Source organism: Coregonus lavaretus, assembly GCF_964263955.1.
Source record: "Coregonus lavaretus genome assembly, contig: HAP1_SCAFFOLD_1993, whole genome shotgun sequence".
NCBI classification, from domain to species: Eukaryota; Metazoa; Chordata; class Actinopteri; order Salmoniformes; family Salmonidae; genus Coregonus; species Coregonus lavaretus.
Window position 1 is genome coordinate 34,440 of NW_028158413.1, and position 24,070 is coordinate 58,509.

Consider the following 24,070-nt stretch of genomic DNA (forward strand, 5'->3'; position numbering starts at 1 on the left):
CTATTAGGAGTACCTGATGGTGTGTGTGTCTGTGGGAGGCATGAGGAGTTAGTTGGTGATTTGAGGAGGGGGTTTGGAGAGGGCCAAGATTACTTCACTGTGGCTTCAGGAGCTCTTCTGGGGGTTAGTGGGTTTGGTGGGTTTAGGCTTTCTAGTAATTAAAGGAAGCTAGAGTATCCCTGGGGGGTGAAGGATGCTCACACACACACAAACACATACACACTCTCTCTCTCACACACACACACACAATATAGATGTGTGGGCAGTAGGAGCCATCTGGGGCCCTATGGGAACAAAACATGTGTGTGGGGGCCGAAGGCTCGAGGCCGCAGTGGGAGTTCACTCTTCAGACCTGGGAATCCCACAGGAGAATGGGAACACCATCACGACGGTCATCAATCAAAACTACACTGACACAAACGAGCCTAAACAACAGCCTGCGACTCCATAATGTCACTGTGTCACCTCCGCCCCGTGGCGAGGGTCCGCCCACTGGCGCCCGCGTTCGATAGGACCCTGCCCTCCAAAGCTTGATGTGATTGGACACCGGCTCCAGAGCGAAGCTGCCGCCCGCTCTCGGCTAATTGGGTCTTTGTGATTGCGCAGTCTGTCGTGGGTTTGGAGGGAAATAAGGTGGTGAAAACGACATTATGGTCGGCGGCGGTGAGTGACAGGTCGATGTGAGGCGATGGGTTTCGGTCTCAAAGCGACAGATGCTCTTCCTGGGTCCATTATGGTGCATTATGGGGGACGGGATAGTTTCGCCTGAGCAACCGAAATGACACAAAGACGTTCAGAACAGGACCCTGGAGACACACACACAGCACCCTGTACTAAGGGCCCCGCCCGGACCTGAGAATGGCCCCATACACTGGGATGGAGAGTGTATGGCGAACACACATACAATTCACATACAGGTCTCACACACGATACATTCTCCCTCTGTCTCTAAATTGAGGTCAATACTTACACATCAAACACACATAAAAGTCACACATTCTCACACTCTCTAAAATACCTCTAATCTCAAGCTCTCTAGGTAAAGCTCTAAACAAAACACATCAAACATGTGTGACCCTATTGAAAGCAATATTAGACGTAGATAGTATGGAATTAAAGATAGTAGACTTCAAAGTTGGGTGGGATAAACAGCTAGAACAGACTGTAGTAAAGGACCTGTGTCTTTCCCCTTAAGAGATATCCATTGAGTCTCTTTGTGCAGCTGCTCCATTGAGAGAAGGTGTGGGTGGACGCAAATCCTTCTCTTTGTTCTTCCTCTACGCTTTTAGAGCCTGCACAGGATGGAGTCTGACTTTTTTAGAACAGAATGTGTATAGTGGCTGTGGCGTGCTTGCCTCAGTGGACTACCTGTATACGGTCAATGTAAGCATTGTATGACCTTTGCAAAGAGGTCTGGATCGTTATGGCACAGTAGTGCGTTTGTCCCATAACAGCAAAGTTGCTGGTTCAAGAGCCCACTCTGGCTTTTTATGTTGACAGTGTCACAGTTCTTATTTGTTAGTTGTCATAGCCTTAGGCTATTGAGATTCATCACCATCACCAATGAAAGTGCGTCAGGTAGAGCTAGATATGAGCTAACGACAGGGGGCGCTATCTCCCTCATGTTTTTCCTCCACCCTTTTCAGTGAGGCATTGTATTCAGCAAGCAACAAGCAACCTACTGACTGGGAAGAATGTCAGTTCAACGTCTAGTTTTGATTTACATTTCAACTAACATGAATTCAACGTGAAATCAACAAAAAAAGGTCACCATGTCATTGAATTTAGTTTAAAAGTTGAATGATTACTTTTAGCAAATCGAAACAGTTTTACACCGTTGATTAAACGTCATCACATATATTTTGGGGGTTGAAATAATGTGGAAACAATGTTGATTCAACCATTTTTTTACCAGTGGGAAGAGGTCTTCATATTTGATGTGTTCACAGTTCCATAACGACAATAAATAGCCAACAGCACAATATTTCATCTATCACTTTTGTTTGAACCAATAAGCACTTAAATAACCTAAATTAGTCCTATTCAATCCCAAACAAAAAAGGTTATTATTTGTCACATAATTCATAATTTCCCTTAAAAGCTCGACTGTTGATTTATCGAACCGATCACGTTATATTGGCTCATCATGATGAATCAATGACGCAGGCTTAGTGTGACGTTGTCACACTACTGTAAATGACTTAATTGCCAGGAACACAGGTAACACAGTAAAAACATGCAGACATTACAACATAATCTACACATATGACAAACAACAACTCACACGTTTACAAACACTTACACCCTATGCCAGCGAGATACCACTGACCAGAGAAGAGAAGATACCTACAACTGCGTCAGAAAGAGCGCGAGAGACTGCCTTTTGCTCACAGCGTTCGGAGTATCATTCCCACACACACACGGTTTTCCAACAGGGATGCGCGGAGCTAAACCGAGACACTTCAATACAGCACAAATGGCTGCGAGTTTTTGCAGAACAACTTGTGCGTTTATATGGATGTTTACAGTTATTTCAGCCGCTCGAGTATATCCACCTAACGAAGGTAAGGAAATACGTGTTTTGGAATTGTTTTGCCTTAACTTAAGGGAGGGTACGGTTCTCCGAAATATTTTGTTAGGCTACTTAACGTGCCTTCTTAATTGAGGGTCAGTTTTTCCCTTCAAATTCGACCACTATTGGAAACTGATATTTCTTATTTCGCGAATACATAATTGGAGTTCCTAACCGCTGCCAGGAAAGCACAGTTTTTCCTCTTTTATTTGACTTTTATCCAACAATTTAATCACAAGCCTAGAATGATGAATGATCATCGCAATCACTGCAATCAAAAAATGTATGCGGTTGCCCCCCATACTATCTTTCTTTATCAGGTTCAGTCTTTTACAGTTTCGTTTTAGCTGAATTTCAATTTCATGCAGGCAGTAGCCTACTCAGCCTATAGCAATTTGAACAGGGGCACAAATTAAACCTCAATATTCTGACACATTTCAAATTTCTGACAAGTTAAACAGTGCCGTTTTAAGCAGCGTTCTGTGATTTACGGCCTTTGCGCTACGGGTTTTATCCCAAATCCCAACCCAGTGTCATGAGCGAGCTATATGTACAACGTGTAGGCCAAAATCTATACATTCGTTCCAGTATATTTGAGATAGTCTGTCTGTTTGTGATATTTTATCGATCTTATAATTATCTTGCCATATCTGCATCTGAATGAATACAGTATGTATGGACTCTTGTTGAGCCCAAGAGTAGTTGAAGGTTGAATCATTTCCATGTATTGCCAATGGAAATGGGAAATCACCTTCCTTACCTGTGTGTAACTGTGTTTCAGAGACATTACTGGACACAAGGACAGTTCCTGGCGAGCTGAAATGGGCGGCCAGTCCAACAGAAGGAGGGGTGAGTGGTCCTGCTTCAGTGAGAATGTGTGTTTGCAATGCATGGGTGTACACAGGTATACTATGGGTGAGTATTTTTTAAAATACTGTATAGTCCAAGCTAGACTGCATTCTACTGCAGTCTCCATCTCCCTCTTTCTTGAATGCTCACTCTCTCTCACTCTCACTTTCACTCTCTCCAACCTCTTTGTTAGTTTAAGAGTTATTGGTGACCTTGACTCCTCCAGTCTCCCTGCGCTCACTTCTTTTACTGAACTGCTTGATTGACAAGGTCCTGGTCCCCACGCACTGAGCCTTTTGATTGCCAGCATACCCCCCCCCCCCCTACCCATTACACACACACACACACACCCACACACACACACCCCTCTCCACATCACAGTCGGGGCCAGTGTACAGCTTAATGACTGTGACAGCTGTGATTTCTGTCCTGCAACAAAGACTCCAAAGGAGGGAATAAAACTTGGAGTCATACTCTATGACAGCTCCTATAGAACATCTCCCCTCCTCTACACACACACACACTCTCTGGCTCGTTATGTCTAAAGCTCTCACCAGCAGGGAGTGGGAACCACATTATTATTCCATGGTAATAAGATGCCATAGTTTGGCAAGGTCACCATACAACTCCATAAAACGTCCTTGATAAACTATCCAAGATAAACGCATGGAAGGTTTTGTAGTCACTGAAGCTGATTATTGACTAGAAATGACTTTGGTCTAATGATCAGAATGTGTGTGTTCCCAGTGGGAGGAGGTGAGCATCATGGATGAGAAGAACGTCCCCATCAGAACGTACCAGGTGTGTAACGTGATGGAACCCAGCCAGAGCAACTGGCTTAGAACCGACTGGATCCCTCGGTCTGGAGCGCAACGCATCTACGTCGAGATCAAGTTCACTCTCCGGGACTGTAACAGCCTGCCTGGAGTCACCGGCACCTGTAAGGAGACCTTCAACCTCTACTACTATGAGTCTAACAACGACAGAGAGCACTACATCAGAGAGAGCAACTTTCTCAAGATCGACACCGTGGCAGCCGATGAGAGCTTCACTCAGGTTAGGACTCTTGGTTTGTTTTTACTCTCTTTGTTAAATTTTAAGATCTGACGGTGTGTTGATGATGTTTTTTCAATGTGAAAATTACAATGAGGTAACATTGTTGTGTTCTTATCGCTATTTATTATCAGTAATTATGTTATTATTATGATGATTAGGTGGACATTGGGGACCGCATCATGAAGCTGAACACGGAGGTGCGTGATGTAAAGGTCACAACCCGGAAGGGTTTCTACCTGGCGTTCCAGGATGTTGGCGCCTGCATCGCTCTGGTTTCTGTACGTGTCTTCTACAAAACCTGCCCCCTCACTGTCCGCAACTTAGCAACCTTCCCAGATACCAACACCGGGGCTGACACTTCCTCATTAGTGGAGGTCAGAGGGTCGTGCGTGAACCAATCAGAGGAGAGGGAGGAGCCCAAGATGTATTGTGGCGCAGATGGGGAATGGCTGGTTCCCATTGGTGGGTGTGCCTGTAACCCGGGATACGAGGAGAAAGGCGGCGCCTGTCAGGGTAAGGCATTTGATTTACTTTTAATTTAATGACCACATTTTCTTCGAAATTGTATCGAACCCCGGGCACATGAACTTAGTCGACTGAGCTAAAGTTAAGTCCTCAGCTCTTGGACCTCTGGAAGATCGAGGGAGGGAAATAGGAGAGACTGGAGAGAACAGACGTTCTGACGACAGTTTTATAGCACGCCATTACTCTCTCTGAATAGAGTCTCTATTCAACACACACACCAGTTGAGCGTCAGTGCTTCAGTAGGGAATGATATACAGCTGTGGGTCTATTCTCACAATTGTATTTATGATGGCCATTCCAGCAGGCTAATTACATAACAAACGGCTAAAACTTTTAAAGGCCTGCGGACAGAACAGAGGGTGTGTGTGTGATAGTAGTGAAAGGGCTAGCTATCAAACTTTTATATATGTGACAGACACCAGGTTCTCTCCCTCCCTCTCTCTTCCTCTCCATCCCTCTCTCTCCATCCATCCATACCTACCTCTCTTTCTCCATAGCAGAGTTAATGACATCTAAAGACTGTTTTCTTTAACAAGATTTAACTAGACCCTTGACTCTGATCACCTTTGAACTGAAGTGAAGGACTAGCTCTTTTTAAGTATTTCCTTTGCCCCACTCTAAGTCGACACAGCCCACTCAGGACTGGAGTACTCTAGTGATTTGCCATAGCACTGTCAGGCTTGACATCCGATTGGACCCAATGTTAAATCTTACCATCATATCAATTAGCGGACTGCAAACAATGGACGAGTGACCAATATGGAGAGAGAAACGGAGACAGAGTGAGGCAGTGAATGATAAGAAGACTTTATAGCACTATAGAGTGCTATAAAGAGACAGAGAGCGAAATAGAGAAATGCAGAGAGATGCCGGCCCCCTCCTCCTCCACCATGGAAGAGTTCAAAAGGTGCTCCTCTCTCCCAGCCTTGCGTGCCATTGGATAGGATACAAGGTGGATAGTGGGAAGCGCAGACGCGTTCATCTTCAATGTGGGCATGCTAAGTGGTGAGGAGGGGTGGAGAGAGGTGGAAGATTGGAGAGAGAGGGGGCGGAGAGGAAGGAGGGATTTGTTTGTGAATGGAGAAAGGGTTCTATAAGGAGGCCATTTACGGCATAAGGCATCAATGATAGCCCAGCCCCCCAATTGTTGCTATGTCGGGGTGTTAGAGGGGGTGCAGTGAGCTCACACGGGGTCGAGAACACAAGCATAAGAGAGGTTACCCCCCCCCCACACACACACACACACAAACACACACACACACACACACACACACACACACACATTCACACCTTTAAGAGAAGGGTCATGACCAGGCTTGATGAAGCCGTCATAAACTTTGACAGACACTCACAAACACACACACACAAATACACACTGTTAAGTTGTGAAGGGCAGGGTCATGACCGAGGTTGATGAAGACGTCAAAACTCTGACAGCTGTGATTCGGCTTGGAGGAGAGGAAGCAAGGGAGGGACAGAGAAGGAGAGTAGAGACAGCAGAGGGGGTTTAAATGTGAATGGGACAGCCAGACTCCGGAATGAAAAAGGATCTCTGCGTTTTGTTCGAGTTTTGTTTTGAGTTTTGTTTGAGGTTTGACGCCGCCTTTGTAGAGGGCCTGTTCAGTTGTGGTTACTCATCTGCTGCTGTTACTGTGTTTGGATGTGGGCGTTATCTACTGCAGTGTGTATATGTGTTTGTATGTGATATACAGTGCATTCGGAAAGTATTCAGACCCCTTGACTTTTTCCACATTTTGTTACAGCCCTATTCTAAAATTGATTAAATCATTTTTTTCCCTCATCAATCTACACACAATACCCCATAATGCCCCCCAAAAACTGGTTTTTAGACATTTTTTGCAAATGTATTAAAAATAAAAAAAATGAAATATCACATTTACATAAGTATTCAGACCCTTTACTCAGTACTTTGTTGAAGCACCTTTGGCAGCGATTACAGCCTCGAGTCTGTGTGACGCTACAAGCTTGGCACACCTGTATTTGGTGAGTTTCACCCATTCCTCACTGCAGATCCTCTCAAGCTCTGTCAGGTTGGATGGGGAGCGTTGCTGCACAGCTATTTTCAGGTCTTTCCAGAGATGTTAGATTGGGTTCAAGTCCAGGCTCTGGCTGGGCCACTCAAGGACATTCAGAGACTTGTTCCGAAGCCACTCCTGCGTTGTCTTGGCTTAGGGTCATTGTGTGCTTAGGGTCGTTGTCCTGTTGGAAGGTGAACCTTCGCCCCAGTCTGAGGTCCTGAGTGCTCTGGAGCAGGTTTTCACCAGTGGCCAGTGGCTGTTGTGCCCTTGGCCCGGAGTGCTGCGTTGTGCCCTTCTCCCTGAGTGCTGCGTGTTCAGAAGCACCTCTCACTCACATGGCTCTCCCTCACATGATCAGGTTTTTCTCACAGGCTACAAGTGAAGACAGACACATCGGGGACGCAACTGCGCTCGTCCTTATCCAATTCCGAGGTGCATATTGAAGATATAGGAAGAACTGTCCACATGTACTTTTCGTCAGCCAACAAGATGAGTAGGCCTAATGAACAGCAAAAGCACTAGCCTATGTCAAAATTCTATCCCCCATAGTACAAAAGTTGACCTATTCTGTGTGAGAAATACATATTCCAAACATGGTCTTGGTCAGTTGTGGGATGCGATAGAGCTAAAATTAATACAACCACTAGCATCAAAAAACATTATTTACGCAATGTGGCTGACGCAACCGATCAGAACGTTTAGCTTAACATGTTGATAAACTTTTAGGCTATTTCTTCACATTATAAGCGCAGCAATGCACATACAGCAGTAGGCTTTAAGCGCAAATGTTCCATTAGCGGACAAAAACACCATTATCAAAAGTGACCGCAAATGCGATTTATGAATGTAATGCTTTTATTTTAAAGGTGCAATTCTATGGTGAAAAATGATCTTCCCCAAACTTGAAACTCACGTACTGCTTATGTACGCCAGTTAGGCTCTACACCCCTTGTAAGGCGGATTAATGTGCTTAATTTTAAGAAGTTATTTGGCCACTTTAGTTGTGATACAAACCTTATCAAAACATATAGGCCTATGGGCTAGGCTACATGAGGTGTGCGACTATGATTTTAAAAAATCGCCAAAAAAAGGCAATGTTTCTTGCCTTACACTGGGCATCATTCACAAGTGATAATATATAATTCACAAGTGATAGGTTAATATTGTCACCCGTCAGACCATTCTTGATTTAATCTTGTCTTTACATATACTAAATAATATATGTGTGAAATTTGTTTTGATTTAGAATAAACCATTATCATGCACCTGTCTCGAAACAGGGGCAGGGGAAAAAATACATGTCATCTATGGACTTAAATAGCGAATGGAGGACGCTTTTCCCGTGGTTAATTTTCATGCCAGCCAGGTAGGCTATACTTCTGTTGTAAAGATAAGCAATGTGCTTAATATTAGGAAAGTTGAGAAATAAATATAGTAGGCCTAGCCTATAGAAAGCTGATGGGGATCCTCCTCTTTTTAGTAGAGGCCATCACTCTGTTTGTCTTGCATAGCCTATAGAAATGTTGCGCAACATGAGCTCATGGGCTCTCGTGAAGTGTTTGATTAGATTTTCGATTACATTTGCATTGAAGTCAGAGTGATCAGAGGGACAATAGAGTGCTGAGTACCAGGCAGTTAGCAAGTTTGGTAGGCTACTAATGACCATCAGCAGCATCAGAGCTTGGAGAAGCCTAATTACCGTGACTAAATGGTCACGTGGAATTTGACTGCCTTCATGACTCGTGACCGTCGGTGTGGCGGTAATACGGTCACCGCAACAGCCCTATGCACAACTAACTTCATTAGATTTGATCACTTTACACATTTATTTTGGGATCCACCCATTTATCCACTCCTGTAAACGTCATTTGCCTAATGACTTCTGAGTGGAGAAGGACTGTCTCATTTCATACAAGCACATTTTCGTCCAAGTCACTCTCCTCACCACCTCTCCTCGATTACCTTTGACCTTTTTCAAAAGTAGCCGAGGGGCGGACAGTGACGGAGGAGTTAGCTAGCATTATTGCGAAAATGCCATAACTTCAGCCACTTACGAATTGAAGGCAAGTTGGCAAGTGCACTGTTTGGATGCTGAAATTATTTTGGACGAACATGCGAAGGTAACCTACGTTTTGAAGTGATTTGTTTGACAATTAGTTGAAAATATCATGACTGGTTGTGTTCATGCCACATTAAAATCTAATACATTTTTACAGTTAAATAACGTCTTTACTATAAAACCCATAAAAAAACACACATAGAAGGTCCCGTGAAAAAAACATGACTCCTTTTGGAAATGTGTGTGTGTGTGTGATCACAGTGCTTTGCTGTGGGTGTTGCTTCTCCTTCTGTCTCTGTAAAACAAAGGTATTGACAGTCTGAATATTCATATCCTGTCTGCCTCTCTCTCTGTGGGAGAATACTGAATACATGATCATCACCTGTCTACTGAAAGAGAAGAGAAGAGAGCAAGCGAGAGAGAGCGAGAGAGACGAGTGAGTCCGATAGAGAGAGAGAGAGAGATGAGATGGGTGAAGGGAGAACGAGTCATTTACATATTCAATTTTTTGCGCAAATGCAAATCCGGATAAAATGCAAATCCATCTCATTACATACAGTGTGTGTGTGTGCCTGCCTGTGTGTGTGTGTTTCTCTATGACCCTGTCCTGTTGTCCTCTCTCTCGCTCTCTTGTCTGTCTGTCTGAGTCAGAAGTGCCCCTGACCGTTCCAGTGTGTCAGCTGTCAGCTGTCTAGGTGATGGATAGAGGGAGGGACGGAGTGATGGATGGATGGAGTGATAAATGAGAGGCATGGATGGACATCAGAGGGAGTTATGGGTGCCCGATAGACCTGGGGAAAACGAGATGAGTTTTTCAGAGTTAACCATTGTAGAGTAGTGACCCCAAGGCTGTCCCAATCACTGCTCTGTGATCAAGGGGCTCTTCTGAATTGTAACGGAATGTAGCTACTTAAACTTTGCAACCTAGTCTGATTACGTAATCCCTCTTGTGTTCCGGTACTACCTCTTGTGGTTTGTGAACAAAACCAGATGAACTATGATTATCCTCAAAGGAGATGTGTGTCACCTCTGCAGTGACGCACAGTGTGTGGTGTAGTTAGACACAACAGGACATCTGTATGAGAGTCGAGTTAGATATTATAAATGGCTCCTCTGAGTGAGTGAGATGTCAGCCTGTCAGCCTGGCTTCCCCTTAGGGTAAACCAGGATTAGCTCCTACCTCACCACCGCACGCACACAGCCCTGTGTGTTTGTATGTGTAATGCATTTGTCTCTGTGAAGGTGTTGACACTTGTCGTCTTTGAGTTCATCTCTCCTCTTCCTCCATCAGTCACCCAGACCTGCTAGTTACATACTAGGCTAGGTGGATTTAGTTTCGCATTCACACAGTGTTTAGTGTGTGTAGGCTCATGCTGGGGGAGGGGCGGTTGGAACTGACAGTGAGAATATTAGCATGTCAAAAGCCCCCTGCAACAATTACCCCCTTTTTTTTCTCTCTCTCTCTCTCTCTCTCTCTCTCTCTCTCTCTCTCTCTCTCTCTCTCTCTCTCTCTCTCTCTCTCTCTCTCTCTCTCTCTCTCTCTCTCTCTCTCTCTCTCTCTCTCTCTCTCTCTCTCTCTCTCTCTCTCTCTCTCTCACAGAGTTTGTAGTAGGCTACACTCATTTACTCACTCTACCCAACTCAGCATTTTCTGTAAAATGAAGAGCGAAGGGGAAGGAGAAACTATAGAAGTGGAGAGGGATCTCTCGCACACACACACACACACACACACACAGAGTTTAGAAATAATAGAGAGTAATGTGAGTTGTCTACCTTCTACCTGCTGGGTTTGGCTAGCAGCTTCAGCTGCTCTCATCAGGAGATTGGAGACAAAAGCCAAGAATCTGACTGTTTACAGTGTGTGTGTTTGTGTGTGTGTCCTACTGTCCTTCCTCCTCTGTCACCTGCCCTCACACACACACACTCCTACTGTGTGTATTCCTGTCCTGCCCTGCAGGGGGCGGGACTCCTGTCTCTCTGAGTCTGATGGATGACCCAGGGGCTGTCCATCAAAGAGACACGCGATACCTGACCTCCCGTTGACATGAACACACACACATTGTCTCTCTCACACACATGCACAAACACACTGGCACACATACAACCATACTGGCACATATATTTTGGCACACTGTGAGCTATTGAGCTGTAGCAGGAGGACAAGACTCAATGCTGTGAGCTGGCTTTGTCTCCATCCCACCCAGCCTTTCTCCCTTTTCTCCACAATGAACAGAGGGAAGGTGAAAGAAAGAGAGGGAGAGAGAGAGAGATAGAGAGAGAGAGAGAGAGAGAGAGAGAAGGAGAATAAGAAAGGGAGGGAGAGTGGCCATAAACACTCCTTAGTCTTTTCACGTCACTCTTTCTTTCTTTTTTCTGTCCTTCTCTCTTCTCATTCCGTCTCTGATATTCTCGATTTTTCATCATTCCTCTCTCTGAAGTGAAAAGGCTTGTGTGTGTCATGATGTGTGTTTGTGCTGAAAAGGGAGAGTGAGCGTTGACCTGGAATGACAGCTCATAAGGGTATTATGAAGGTGTCATTAACCCTACATAAGAGAGGGCTATAGTAGACTGCTGCTCTCTTTCTCGCTCGCTCTCTCTCTCTCTCCTTCTCTCCACTCCTCTTTCCCCTCTGTCGCACCCTCACAAAGACCACCACCCTCAACAGTTTATGACCTTGTGGTGTCACACACACACACACACACACACACACACACACACACACCAAGGCCTCTACTGACAATATTATAATACCCGGAACTTGGCATGTAGCCTATACACTCACTCATTGATAGCTGGGCTCAGTCAAAGAAATACATGTACTTTTCTTTTCTTACTAGCACTGACTTTCAGAGAACTTCTTTATCGAGGAAAAATGTACTTACTACGACTGTTTTATGTTGCTGTCTCACCTAGCTATCTTAAGATGAATGCACTTACTGTAAGTCGTTCTGTAAAAGAGCGTCTGCTAGCTAAATGACTCAAATGTAAAATGTAGACATCAAGGCCTACAGCTGTAAAGTGTTTGACATACAGCCATAAAAGCAGTGTTAACGGATATGAATGGCTCCTATCTGTGTGTGTGTGTGCATGTTCTTATGCTATCAGTGTTTGAACTGGTATCGATTGAGCTATAAAAAAAACAATAACAATCTTCAAAGCATTCCTTTGTGTTTGAGAGAGAGAAGAGAGAGAGAGAGAGAGAGAGAGAGAGAGAGAGAGAGAGAGAGAGAAAATGTAAGGAAGAGTGTGTGAGAGGCAGAAGAGAGAGATGGTAAGGAATATAGAGAGAGAGCGTGAGAAAGAAAGTGTGTGAGCGAGGTAGAGCCTCCCAGAAGGAGAGTGATGGTTAGGACAGCGTTGATTACAGAGACGGGACATTCCTATGGGAAGACTTCCTCTACTGTTGAGTGTCATAAAACACTCTGTCATACACACACACACACACACACACACACACACACACACACACACACACACACACACACACACACACACACACACTGTCATCCCCCATTTTCACACACAAACTCTGTCACCCTCCCACCCCTCCCCTACACACACTCTGTCATTCCCACATTCTGAACCACTAACACTGCGATGACTTGGTCATCCCCGGAAATGAAATAGGAGGAGTTAATAACATAATTACTTCTAGAAGAGTTGTTAAGTATTTAATTAATGGGTTGGCAACTATGGGGGTTGGGCACTCTGAATATGTCAAACTAAGTATTGTCATGTCAATGCATTTGTCCTTTGTTGATTGTAAATGAATGAAAATTAATGGAATCCCACCTCTCTCTGTAGCATGTAAGGTTGGTTTCAACAGAGCTGTAACTACAGACGGAGCATGTTCTAAGTGTCCTCCACACAGTCACTCAGAGAAGGAGGGGGCTACTGTCTGTGAATGCAACCAGGGATACTACCGTTCTGAGAGTGACCCTGCATCTATGCCCTGCACACGTAAAAACACACACACACACAATTTCCCCCAGGGGGTCGATCAATCGATCAGTCTACACATCTGTACTCTTTCTCCTCTCTATTCCTCTTCTCTCTTTTGTCCTTCCTCTTTCCTTTTTTTGCCCTCTGTCTCTTTCATCTTAGTCCTCCCTCTGTACTGATCCAATGACTTATGACTAATCCACCATGTCCTGGATGGGAGATAAGGCATTGCGATCAAATGAATAATCCTCAGGCTCAGCCTCAGTTACATGTCACTTTCTGCCTCTCTCTCTCTCTCTCTCTCTCTCTCTCTCTCTCTCTCTCTCTCTCTCTCTCTCTCTCTCTCTCTCTCTCTCTCTCTCTCTCTCTCTCTCTCTCTCTCTCTCTCTCTCTCTCTCTCTCTCTCTCTCTCTCTCTCTCTCTCTCTCTCTCTCTCTCTCTCTCTCTCTCTCTCTCTCTCTCTCTCTCTCTCTCTCTCTCAGCAACTGTGATCTGACTGAGACCTTGGTCTGTTTGTCGTAAACTTAATTATGCCTATATACAGCACATGGTTCAGCCAGTCAGCCTGAGAAAACAGACAACACACACAAAACATAACGGAAAACTGTACCACAGAGGAAAGTATATTTAACCATAACCACAATATATTTTCTAACTCAACCTCCCTGTGCTATTTATCCCAGAACCCCCATCTGCTCCGCAGCAGCTGATCTCCGAGGTCAACGAGACATCAGTGGTTCTGGAGTGGAGCACCCCCCTCAGGCTCGGAGGGAGACGTGATATCAGCTACAGTGTGGACTGCCTGCTTTGCCACGGACCTGAGGGTCAAACCGGGAATCAAACTCCGATGGGGAGTCAACTTGGAGAAGCTGGTAGCCTTGGGGGTCTTAAGGAGCCTCTTGGGGCCCAGCTCTGCCTGCCCTGCAGTCAAGACGTCCTGTTCTCCCCCCAGCAGAGTGGCCTAAGGGCCACCAGAGTGTGTGTGAGCGAGCTGCAGGCACACACACGCTACACCTTCACCATCCGCGCCCGCAACGGGGTCTCCCAGGGCCACACTGCAGGGGCAGGACAGAGTGTGTCTGTCACTCTCACCACCAACCAGGCCGGTGAGTTTATGTGTGAAGGAGTATGTAAGTAAGGTGGGGAGTTTGTGTGTTTTCAGGGGCCAAGCACAGGCTGTCCATTGCATGGGGTGTGGGGGATTGAGGGGTGCTTGCGAGTGTGTGTGAGAATGTCTGTGAAGCAGGTAGCCTTTAATGTGGGAATGTGAATTGGATTAAGTTTGAAGAAGTTTGTGTGCCTAGTGGTGTGTGTCTATACAGTGCCTTCAGAAAGTATTCAGTTACAGCCTGAATTCAAAATTGATTAAATACCCCATAAAGGGAAAAGGTGTTTTTAGAAAAAAATTGTTTTATTAAAAATTAAATACAGAACGAACACATTTACATAAGTATTCACACCCCTTTGCTATGACACTCGAAATTGAGCTCAGGTGCATCCAATTTCGTTTGATCATCCTTTAGATGTCAGTACAACTTGATTGGAGTCCACATGTGTCCAATTAAATTGTTTGGACATGATCTAGAAAGAAACACCCCTGTCTATAGAAGCGCATGTCAGAGCAGAAACTATACCATGAATTCCAAGGAACTGTCCGTACATCTCCGAGATTAAGCATATATTTGGGGAAGGGTATAAAACAATTTCTACAGTGTTGAAAGTTTCCAAGAGCACAGTGGTCTCCATCATTGGGAAATTGGAAAATAATTGAACTACCCAGACTCTGCCTAGAGCTGGCCGTCCGACCAAACTGAGCAACCGGGCAAGAAGGACCTTGACCAAGAACCCAATGACCACTCTGACAGAACTACAGAGTTCCTTGGCTGAGATGGGAGAACCTGCCAGAAGAACAACCGTCTTTACAGCACTTCACCAATCTGGGCTTTATGGTAGAGTGGCCAGACGGAAGCCACTCCTGAGAAAAAGTCACATGACCGCACGCCTGGAGTTTGCAAAAAGGCACGTGAAAGACTCAGAGCATAAGGCCAAAGATTCTGTGGTCTGATGAGATGAGATAAAACACTTTGGCCTGAATACAAAGCGCTATGTCTGGATAAAACCAGGCACAGTACATCACCCGTCTAACACCATCCCTACCGTGAAGCATCATGCTATGTGGATGAATGGTAAGGATACAGGGAACAATGAATGGACGTTCCAACAGGACAATGACCCCAAGTATACAGCCAAAGCATGGCTAGAATGGCTTCAGAACAAGAATGTGAAAGTCCTTGAGTGGACCAGCCAAAGGCCAGACTTGAATCCCACTGAAAATCTGTGGAAAGACTTGAAGATTGCTGTTCAGCGCTGATCCCCATCTAACTTAACAGAGCTTGAGAAAATGGAAGAAAATCCCCAAATCCAGATGTGCAAAGCTAATATTTACATTTTAGTCATTTAGCAGACGCTCTTATCCAGAGCAACTTACTGGAGCAACAGATTTTTCACCTAGTCAGCTCGGGGATTAGAACCAGCAACCTTTCAGTTACTGGCACAACGCTCTTAACCACTAAGCTACCTGCCGTCCATAATACAGACATACCCAAGACGACTTAAAGCTGTAATCGTTGCCAAAGGTGTTTCTACAAAGTATTGACTCAGACGTGTGAATACTTATGTAAATGAGATATTTCTGTATTTCATTTTCGATAAATTTGCATGTAATCCATTTTTAATTCAGGCTGTAACACAATGTGGAATAAGTTAAGGGGTATGAATACATTCTGAAGGCACTGTACATGGGAGTTATGTGTGTGCGTGTCTGAGTGTGTTTATGTCAAACTCTCAAGGAGTTACTTGTCTCAGTGACATAAACAGAATGCCACAGTGATGTCATCATCTTATTGGTTTATGTTGATGTTTAGATTGCGTGTGCGTGCTTGCGGGGAGAAAGTCTGCTCGTTTGGTCACCTCTACATTCAGGATGTCTGTATAGTTTTACGAGGTGTTGCATTTTAGCTTCTTCGGGGAGTGTGAGTCAGATGGGGTGTGTGCTTATGTATGTCTTTTTTTCGTGTGGTTTACTGTATGTGAACTGTACCACAGCCCACTCACTCTAGTATCTTTACAATGTCTTTGGCTGCGTTTACACAGGAAGCCCAATTCTGATATATTTTCCACTAATTTATCTTTTGACCAATCACATCAGATCTTTTCACATCAGATCTTTTTCAGAGCTGATCTGATTGGTCAAAATATCAATGAGTGAAAAAAAAAAAGATCAGATTTGGCTGCCTGTCTAAACGCAGCCTCTGAGTCACAGATAGTGGCTGCTCTAACTACCTGGGAAGTGTGTTGTCTCCTTGTGTAGCGTAATGACACCTACTGGGTGCAAAATGAGAAGGCTGGGAACTATTACTCAAAGGCAAAACAGTGTTGTCATTCAATACTCATACACTCTGAAATAACTATTTTCTCTTTAGTGAGTAAGCATCATATACTGTATCCATACAATCACATAGACTAAACCCTCTTCTCCTGACATTCAGGATGTCAGAGGGATTATCACAATAATACAGGGACATAAAAGAAAGATGAAGACTATATTAGAGGGATAGAAAGGAAGTGGGAAAGACAAGGATAAAGGGATAGAAAGGAAGTGGGAAAGACAAGGATAAAGGGATAGAAAGGAAGTGGGAAAGACAAGGATAAAGGGATAGAAAGGAAGTGGGAAAGACAAGGATAAAGGGATAGAAAGGAAGTGGGAAAGACAATGATAAAGGGATAGAAGGGAAGTGGGAAAGACAATGATAAAGGGATAGAAAGGAAGTGGGAAAGACAATGATAAAGGGATAGAAAGGAAGTGGGAAAGACAAGGATAAAGGGATAGAAAGGAAGTGGGAAAGACAAGGATAGAGGGATAGAAAGGAAGTGGGAAAGACAATGATAAAGGGGTAGAAAGGAAGTGCGAAAGACAATGATAAAGGGATAGAAAGGAAGTGGGAAAGACAATGATAAAGGGATAGAAAGGAAGTGGGAAAGACTAGGATAAAGGGATAGAAAGGAAGTGGGAAAGACAAGGATAAAGGGATAGAAAGGAAGTGGGAAATACAATGATAAAGGGATAGAAAGGAAGTGGGAAAGACAATGATAAAGGGATAGAAAGGAAGTGGGAAAGACAATGATAAAGGGATAGAAAGGAAGTGGGAAAGACGATGATAAAGGGATAGAAAGGAAGTGGGAAAGACAATGATAAAGGGATAGAAAGGAAGTGGGAAAGACAAGGATAAAGGGATAGAAGGAAGTGGGAAAGACAATGATAAAGGGATAGAAAGGAAGTGGGAAAGACAATGATAAAGGGATAGAAAGGAAGTGGGAAAGACAAGGATAAAGGGATAGAAAGGAAGTGGGAAAGACAATGATAAAGGGATAGAAAGGAAGTGGGAAAGACAATGATAAAGGGATAGAAAGGAAGTGGGAAAGACAAGGATAAAGGGATAGAACGGAAGTGGGAAAGACAAGGATAAAGGGATAGAAAGACAGGATGAAAAGAGGTGAGACAGGTCGTGGCCTGTTCCCCAGAGAAAAGGTAAAAGTGTCAGCCAGGACTCAGCTGTGGTGAATTGGGTCATTGTGATTGCCATCAAACGTTCAGGGAAATTGTTTTTTTATAACTCAAAATGTGTTATGCGGATGTTATGCCATTGCGTCTTATGCATTATTTTCTGGTGAAATATTCAAGAGATTCAATACACAAACATAGAAGCCATGATATATCTTGTTCTGTCGTAGTTCTTCAACTTGTGTACCTCTCTCACTCACTCAGCTCCCTCCCCAGTTACATCCATCCAGGCCGGTGATGTCACCAGGCATGGTGTGTCATTGGCATGGCAACAGCCCGACCGTCCCAATGGGGTCATCCTGGAGTATGAGGTCAAGTACTACGAGAAGGTGAGATGCCTCATGGGAACCGCGGTTCAGAAATCAGATATTCTACACTCTTAGAAAAAAGGGTTCCAAAATAGTTATTCGGCTGTCCCCATAGGAGAACCAGTTTGGGTTCCAGGTAGAACCCTCTGTGGAAAGGGTTCTACATGGAACCCAAAAGGGTTCAACCTGGAACCAAAAAGGGTTCTTCAAAGGGTTCTCCTATGGGGACAGCCAAAGAACCCTTTTAGGTTCTAGATAGCACTTTTTTTTTCCTGTTATGTTATGTGTATCTATACATGTTTGTGAGTGTTCACATGCTATCTGCTTAAACTGGTATCAATAGACCTATGAAACAACCAATAAACAATCTTCAAAGCATTCCTTGTGTTTGACACGGAAAAAGAGAGAGGGAGAAATGGAGATAACATGATAAAAACATTTTAGTGGGAGTTGGGAGAGAAACAGAGAGAAAGATAGACGGGAGTGATCTGTAATTGTGTGGCTACAGTTTGTGTCCTTGCTTGTCTTGTTTTGTGATTATAGACCTAGAGTCCACAGGGAGAGGTATTTCACTCCAGATCCACACAGATAACATTGTTCTACAACTTCAAGTTACATTTTAGGATCATGACCTCATCCGTTACCCCTTTTCTTTACACTTGCCAATTAAAATGAGGTGTATTTAAGTTATGCTGTATTTTGGAAAGGTTCATATATTTGACCACAGATTTCTGCTCAGGCATTGACACATTCCTCCCGTTTCTCTCTTCCTGTCTCTCATCCAATCAGGATCAGAAGGAGAGCTCCTACCGCATCATGAAGACGGCGTCTCGCAGTGCTGACATCACTGGGCTGAGCCCGCTTACTGTGTACTTGTTTCAGGTGCGCGCTCGCACAGCCGCCGGATACGGAGAGTTCAGCGCCCCCTTTGAGTTTTCCACCAACTCAGGTAGAACACATGTATTCTATTCTATTCTGTTCGGCTGTTTTTGAGCAAGGGATATTGCATTTTTTGTAACCTGTTTTTGAATGAAAACATCCTTGTTTGTAACCTGTTGTCTCCTCCCCCTGACAGATCCCTTGCCTCTGATTGGTGATGCCGCTAACTCCACCCTGCTCCTTCTGTCAATCAGCGGAGGTGTGATTCTACTGCTCATCTCCACCGCAGTCTTCATCATCAGCCGCAGGTACAAACACGCACAGCCTCAGAAACACACACACATCTGTGTGTGTGTATCACCTGGGGCTTTGGAGGGGGATTAGAGAGGAGACAGTGTGTCCTTCTAAAGGACTGATTGCTCACCTGGTAATCCCCTTGTCCCTGATTTATCATTAGTGTCTCCATAACAACACAGCCACTGTATCGGCTTCCCCCTGGCCTCCAAACACTCACACACAACCTCTCCCTTGAGGCCTCTTTTTACTATTAATAATTAATATGCCATTTAGCAGACGCTTTTATCCAAAGCAACTTACAGTCATGCGTGCATAATTTTTTTGGGTGTATGGGTGGTCCCGGGGATCGAATCCACTACCTTGGCGTTACAAGCGCCGTGCTCTACCAGCTGAGCTACAGAGGACCACACTGCTTAAAGACACAATGGGTAGTGTTAGCCACTCTCTTTTACTGAGAGTGGCTCTCAAGGTATGACACACTGCTTAAAGACACAATGGGTAGTGTTACAGACAGGTTCTGTAAGAACACACCTTTCTTCCTATATTACCCGAGGCACTATTCTCTCTCCTTCCCACCCTCCATCCCCCCTTCTCCTTCTTCCCTTCTACTCGTCTTAAATAGCCAATCTCTGCTTGGATTGGTCAAAGTAGCTGTCAATCACTCACATTGTGTGTTCTGTGCCACTCACTACTTCTTCCTCTACCTCTCTTCTTTCAGGAGGGGCAAATACAGCCAAGCCAAGCAAGACTCAGAGGAGGAGAAACACCTAAACCCAGGTAAGACCACACATGCACACACACACACACTCACACTCCATTCTATTCTGTGTCTCCATCCCTTCAAACTCATTTTCTCAACCCATCATCTTCCCTTTCTCCATCTGTAGATGTGAGGATATACGTGGACCCGTTCACCTATGAGGACCCGGACCAGGCGGTTCATGAGTTTGCCAAAGAGATTGACGCCTCCAACATACACATAGAGAAGGTCATTGGCATCGGTAAGGGAGCCTGACACACATTCACACACACACACACACACACAAACTCACAGTAAATCATCGAGGTTTGAAGGTGTGTGTGATACTAATGCTGTGTGTTGTAGGGGAGTTTGGGGAGGTGTGTAGCGGCCGTCTGCGTCTCCAGGGAAAGAGGGAGATCTACGTGGCCATAAAGAGTCTGAAGGCAGCATACTCCAACAAACAGAGGCAGGACTTCCTCTCTGAGGCCAGCATCATGGGACAGTTCGACAACCCGAACATCATCCGACTGGAGGGTGTGGTCACACGCTGTGAGTGATTGACAGCTACTTTGACCAATCCAAGCAGAGATTGACAGGTTCTGTCTGCATTTATATAGATACAAAAAAGCAGAGGACCCGAAACTGATCCTTGTGGAACACCCCCCTGTCTTAATCACTGCTTGTTTGACTCCTGTGCAGGTAAACCAGTGATGATCATCACAGAGTACATGGAGAATGGATCTCTCGACGCCTTCCTCAGGGTAAGAGAGAGAAAGAAGGTCTGTCTGTGTCTGTCTGTCAGTCTTTGTACTGCGTGTTATGTTCTAAAGCAGGGGTGTTTTTGGTTTTTCCTTTCAATTAAGACCTAGAAAACCAGATGAGGGGAGTTCCTTACTAATCAGTGACCTTAATTCATCAATCAAGTACAAGGGAGGATGAAAACCCGTAGACACTCAGCCCTCCGTGGAATGAGTTTGACACGTGTTCTAAAGTCTCTCTCTCTCTCTCTCCATTAGAAACATGACGGTCAGTTCACAGTGATCCAGTTGGTGGGCATGCTGCGTGGCATCGCATCGGGCATGAAGTACCTGTCTGACATGAGCTACGTTCACCGAGACCTGGCTGCCCGCAACATCCTGGTCAACAGCAACCTGGTGTGTAAGGTGTCTGACTTCGGCCTGTCACGAGTACTCCAAGAGGACCCTGAGAATGCCTACACTACACGGGTAAGAACACAGAAACACAGGGAAGAACATAGAACACAAACATGCCTATTACTCTGGGGTAATGATTTAGTATGTAAGATATGTTCATGTTTTAATGATTGTAAGATCACTCACCTTTGAAATGTGGGTCCTTATTAGCACTATAATGCTAGACTGTGGATCCAAATAAAGCATTCCTCATTTTCTTCCCATGTGTTACAGGAGGTGACTGGGACATACCACTCTCCAGGGGGGAAGATCCCCATCAGATGGACCTCTCCAGAGGCCATCGCCTACAGGAAGTTCACCCCATCCTCTGACACCTGGAGCTACGGCGTGGTCATGTGGGAGGTGATGTCCTATGGAGAGAGACCATATTGGGACATGAGTAACCAGGATGTAAGTGTGTTTTCTATGCAATAACTCAACTGGATTTTCCCCTGAAAGTGCAATATTTTTCATGTGGACTGAAGCAAAGTTAGACAGTTATAGTGCATTCGGAAAGTATTCAGACCCCTTGACTTTTTCCACATTTTGTTACGTTACAGCCTTATTCTAAAATTGATTAAATATTTTTTTCCCTCATCAGTCTTCACACAATACCCCATAATGACAAAGTGAAAACAGGTTTTTAGAAATGTTTTCAAATGTATTCACTGTAGACTAAGTTAGTTAAACATGCTTTCTTACCCTCTTTCTCTATACCCTCTTCTCTCTCCCTCCCCCTCTCTCCAGGTGATAAAAGCAATAGATGAGGGCTACCGTCTGCCCCCTCCAATGGACTGTCCTGTGTGTTTACACCAGCTGATGTTAGACTGCTGGCAGAGAGAGAGAACACACAGACCCAGCTTCACACAGATCCTCAACATGCTGGATAAACTCATCCGCAACCCGACCACCACTCTGAGGACAGGAGGAGACCGGTACACACACACACACAGGACACAATGTCTTTCATTGCAAGCTCTTTCAATGTGCTTTCAGCATAACATTCACTCACCATAACTATCTCATCCTCTTTCTTTATCTCTCTGTGCAGACCTGTTCCCAGTCTGTTGGAGCCTGTAGTAGGTCCAGAGTTTGTGTCAGTGTGGTCAGTAGAAGACTGTCTCCAGGCTATAGGGATGGGCATGTACAGAGACACCCTCACTGCTGCTGGATACACCAGCCCTGACAGCCTGCTAACCCTCACACACCAGTGAGTCTCTCTCTCTGTCTGTCTCTCGCTATCTCTTTCTCTCTGTCTATCTCTCTGTCTCTATCCCCCCCCCCCCTCTCTATATATATCACTATCGCTCTCTCTGTTTCTCTCCCTCTATCCCCCTCTCTGTCTGTCTGTCTGTCTGTCTGTCTCTTTCTTTCTTTCTGTGTGGGTGTATGCATGGTCTTCTTCATGTCTAATTGAATTATTCCATGTTTCCAGGGACATGGCCAGTATAGGAATCATCACACGATCCCACCAGGACCAGATCCTTGCCAGTGTGCAGCAGGTATTGCTGTCCCACATGCAACAAATACAGGAACAGATGCCAGACAGTATGGTTCCTGTCTGAGCCAGTGAATGGATACAAAACTGAAACAATTTGTTTTTTATGATTTCCATTTACCTTATCCATGCACTTTAGAATGAGATTTTCACAAGGAATAACATCAACATACAAAAAACTACAACAGAAAATATGAACGGAGGAGAGAAAAGCAGCACTTTTATAAACCCTATAACCTTTGACCTTTGAACTATGATCTGAGGTTTGACCTGAGGCTGAAGAAGCTGCTGAAGATGTTTCCTCAGTGTTGCAGTAGAACCAACGGAACATTTTGCCCCTTTTTTGTTTACTTTTTGTACATACGTGTCTGTGTAAATAACGTTTCATCTGCTCTTGATTTTTTTTCAATTTTTTTTGTTATTGATTTTGTGTCATGCGCGAAACGTGTCTGTAGCTCGTTCAGAGTGGTGCCATTGTTTTCTGTTTAGACACTGTTTTCTCTCCAGTACACATTTCAAAACGGAATAGACACCTCCAGTTTGCCTCATATGCATCTCAGGACTACACTACCCATTTATCTTTATACCAGAAGGACTCCAACTCCCATTCCCACTAAGAAGTAATCCATCCATTGAGCTTTGTAGACAAGGACTAATGAGTGCTACATCTATTCATCAACAAGGACTTGTAAGTTAATAGTGAAGCATAGTTCAACGAATAAAAACAGGACAAATTGAATGTCCACCAAGTGTGGCCTAAGGCATTTGATATGACTATGATAGTCACTATTTTGTAATTTTTGTTGTATAAATGTGCTGTTTATCACATCGGAACAGTGACAGAAAGCCTTCAAATCTGCAGCTGGAACAGAAGGGCTGTTTTCACAGCTTTGGGCCTCTGGGTTCGATCTGAAAGATTTGAAGGACGTCTGGAAGTCGACAACTTAATGGACGAGCTGAGAAAGTGTAGTTCTGAAGCATCACACAGTTGTGTGTGTGTCAGGGTTGGGGTCAATTCCATTAAAATTTGTCAATTCAGAAAGTACAATGAAATTCCAACTCCAATTCTCTTACGATGCTTTTCAATGAGGAAAATGTGGAATTGGAATTTGGTTTACTTTCTGAATAGACTGGAATTTAAATGGAATTGACCTCAACCCTGGTGTGCGTGCTTGTCTTTGAGGACCGGTTTTAGATATGCAAAGCCAGAAATATGGGGAGGATAGAATGTATGTGTGCTAAGCTCTTAATGGCTTTTTATTTAGAATGAACACATTAACAATGGTATTAGCTAGTTTTTTCTAGTCAACGATTAACATATACTGTAGGTATTACATGTCTTTGTAATGTTATTGTTTGAAAAAAAATCAGGTACACAAAACATTTCATTCTATTTATGGTCTTCTTATTATCTAGGTTGTACATTGTAAAATAGGAATATTGAAAATGACTGACTGCCATATTGCATTGTAATAAATGTCCAAACTGAG

At 44.3% G+C, this 24,070-nt stretch overlaps 1 protein-coding gene across 1 annotated transcript; it reads left to right on the top strand.

The window, feature by feature from the left end:
- Window positions 1–2,359: 2,359 nt before the first annotated feature.
- On the top strand, window positions 2,360–24,070 carry LOC311124033 (ephrin type-A receptor 4-like). The gene is made up of 18 exons (XM_084198247.1): window positions 2,360–2,564; window positions 3,354–3,421; window positions 4,169–4,477; window positions 4,636–4,990; window positions 12,905–13,060; window positions 13,726–14,148; window positions 17,868–17,992; window positions 18,761–18,920; window positions 19,047–19,158; window positions 19,866–19,924; window positions 20,035–20,148; window positions 20,253–20,438; window positions 20,589–20,650; window positions 20,906–21,115; window positions 21,317–21,493; window positions 21,830–22,017; window positions 22,134–22,292; window positions 22,518–24,070. Exons 1-18 carry the CDS (start codon window positions 2,438–2,440, stop codon window positions 22,645–22,647), a joined length of 3,120 nt encoding a protein of 1,039 aa, XP_084054373.1. The 5' UTR covers window positions 2,360–2,437; the 3' UTR covers window positions 22,648–24,070.

What these genes read in the sequence shown, in the direction of transcription:
- LOC311124033 (XM_084198247.1), top strand. Translation starts at nt 2,438, where the DNA reads ATGCGCGGAGCTAAACCGAGACACTTCAATACAGCACAAATGGCTGCG. An exon ending in GAAAGGCGGCGCCTGTCAGG is followed by an intron (nt 4,991 to 12,904) that starts GTAAGGCATTTG and finishes CTCTCTCTGTAG; the next exon opens with CATGTAAGGTTGGTTTCAAC. An exon ending in AGAGAAGGTCATTGGCATCG is followed by an intron (nt 20,149 to 20,252) that starts GTAAGGGAGCCT and finishes TGTGTGTTGTAG; the next exon opens with GGGAGTTTGGGGAGGTGTGT.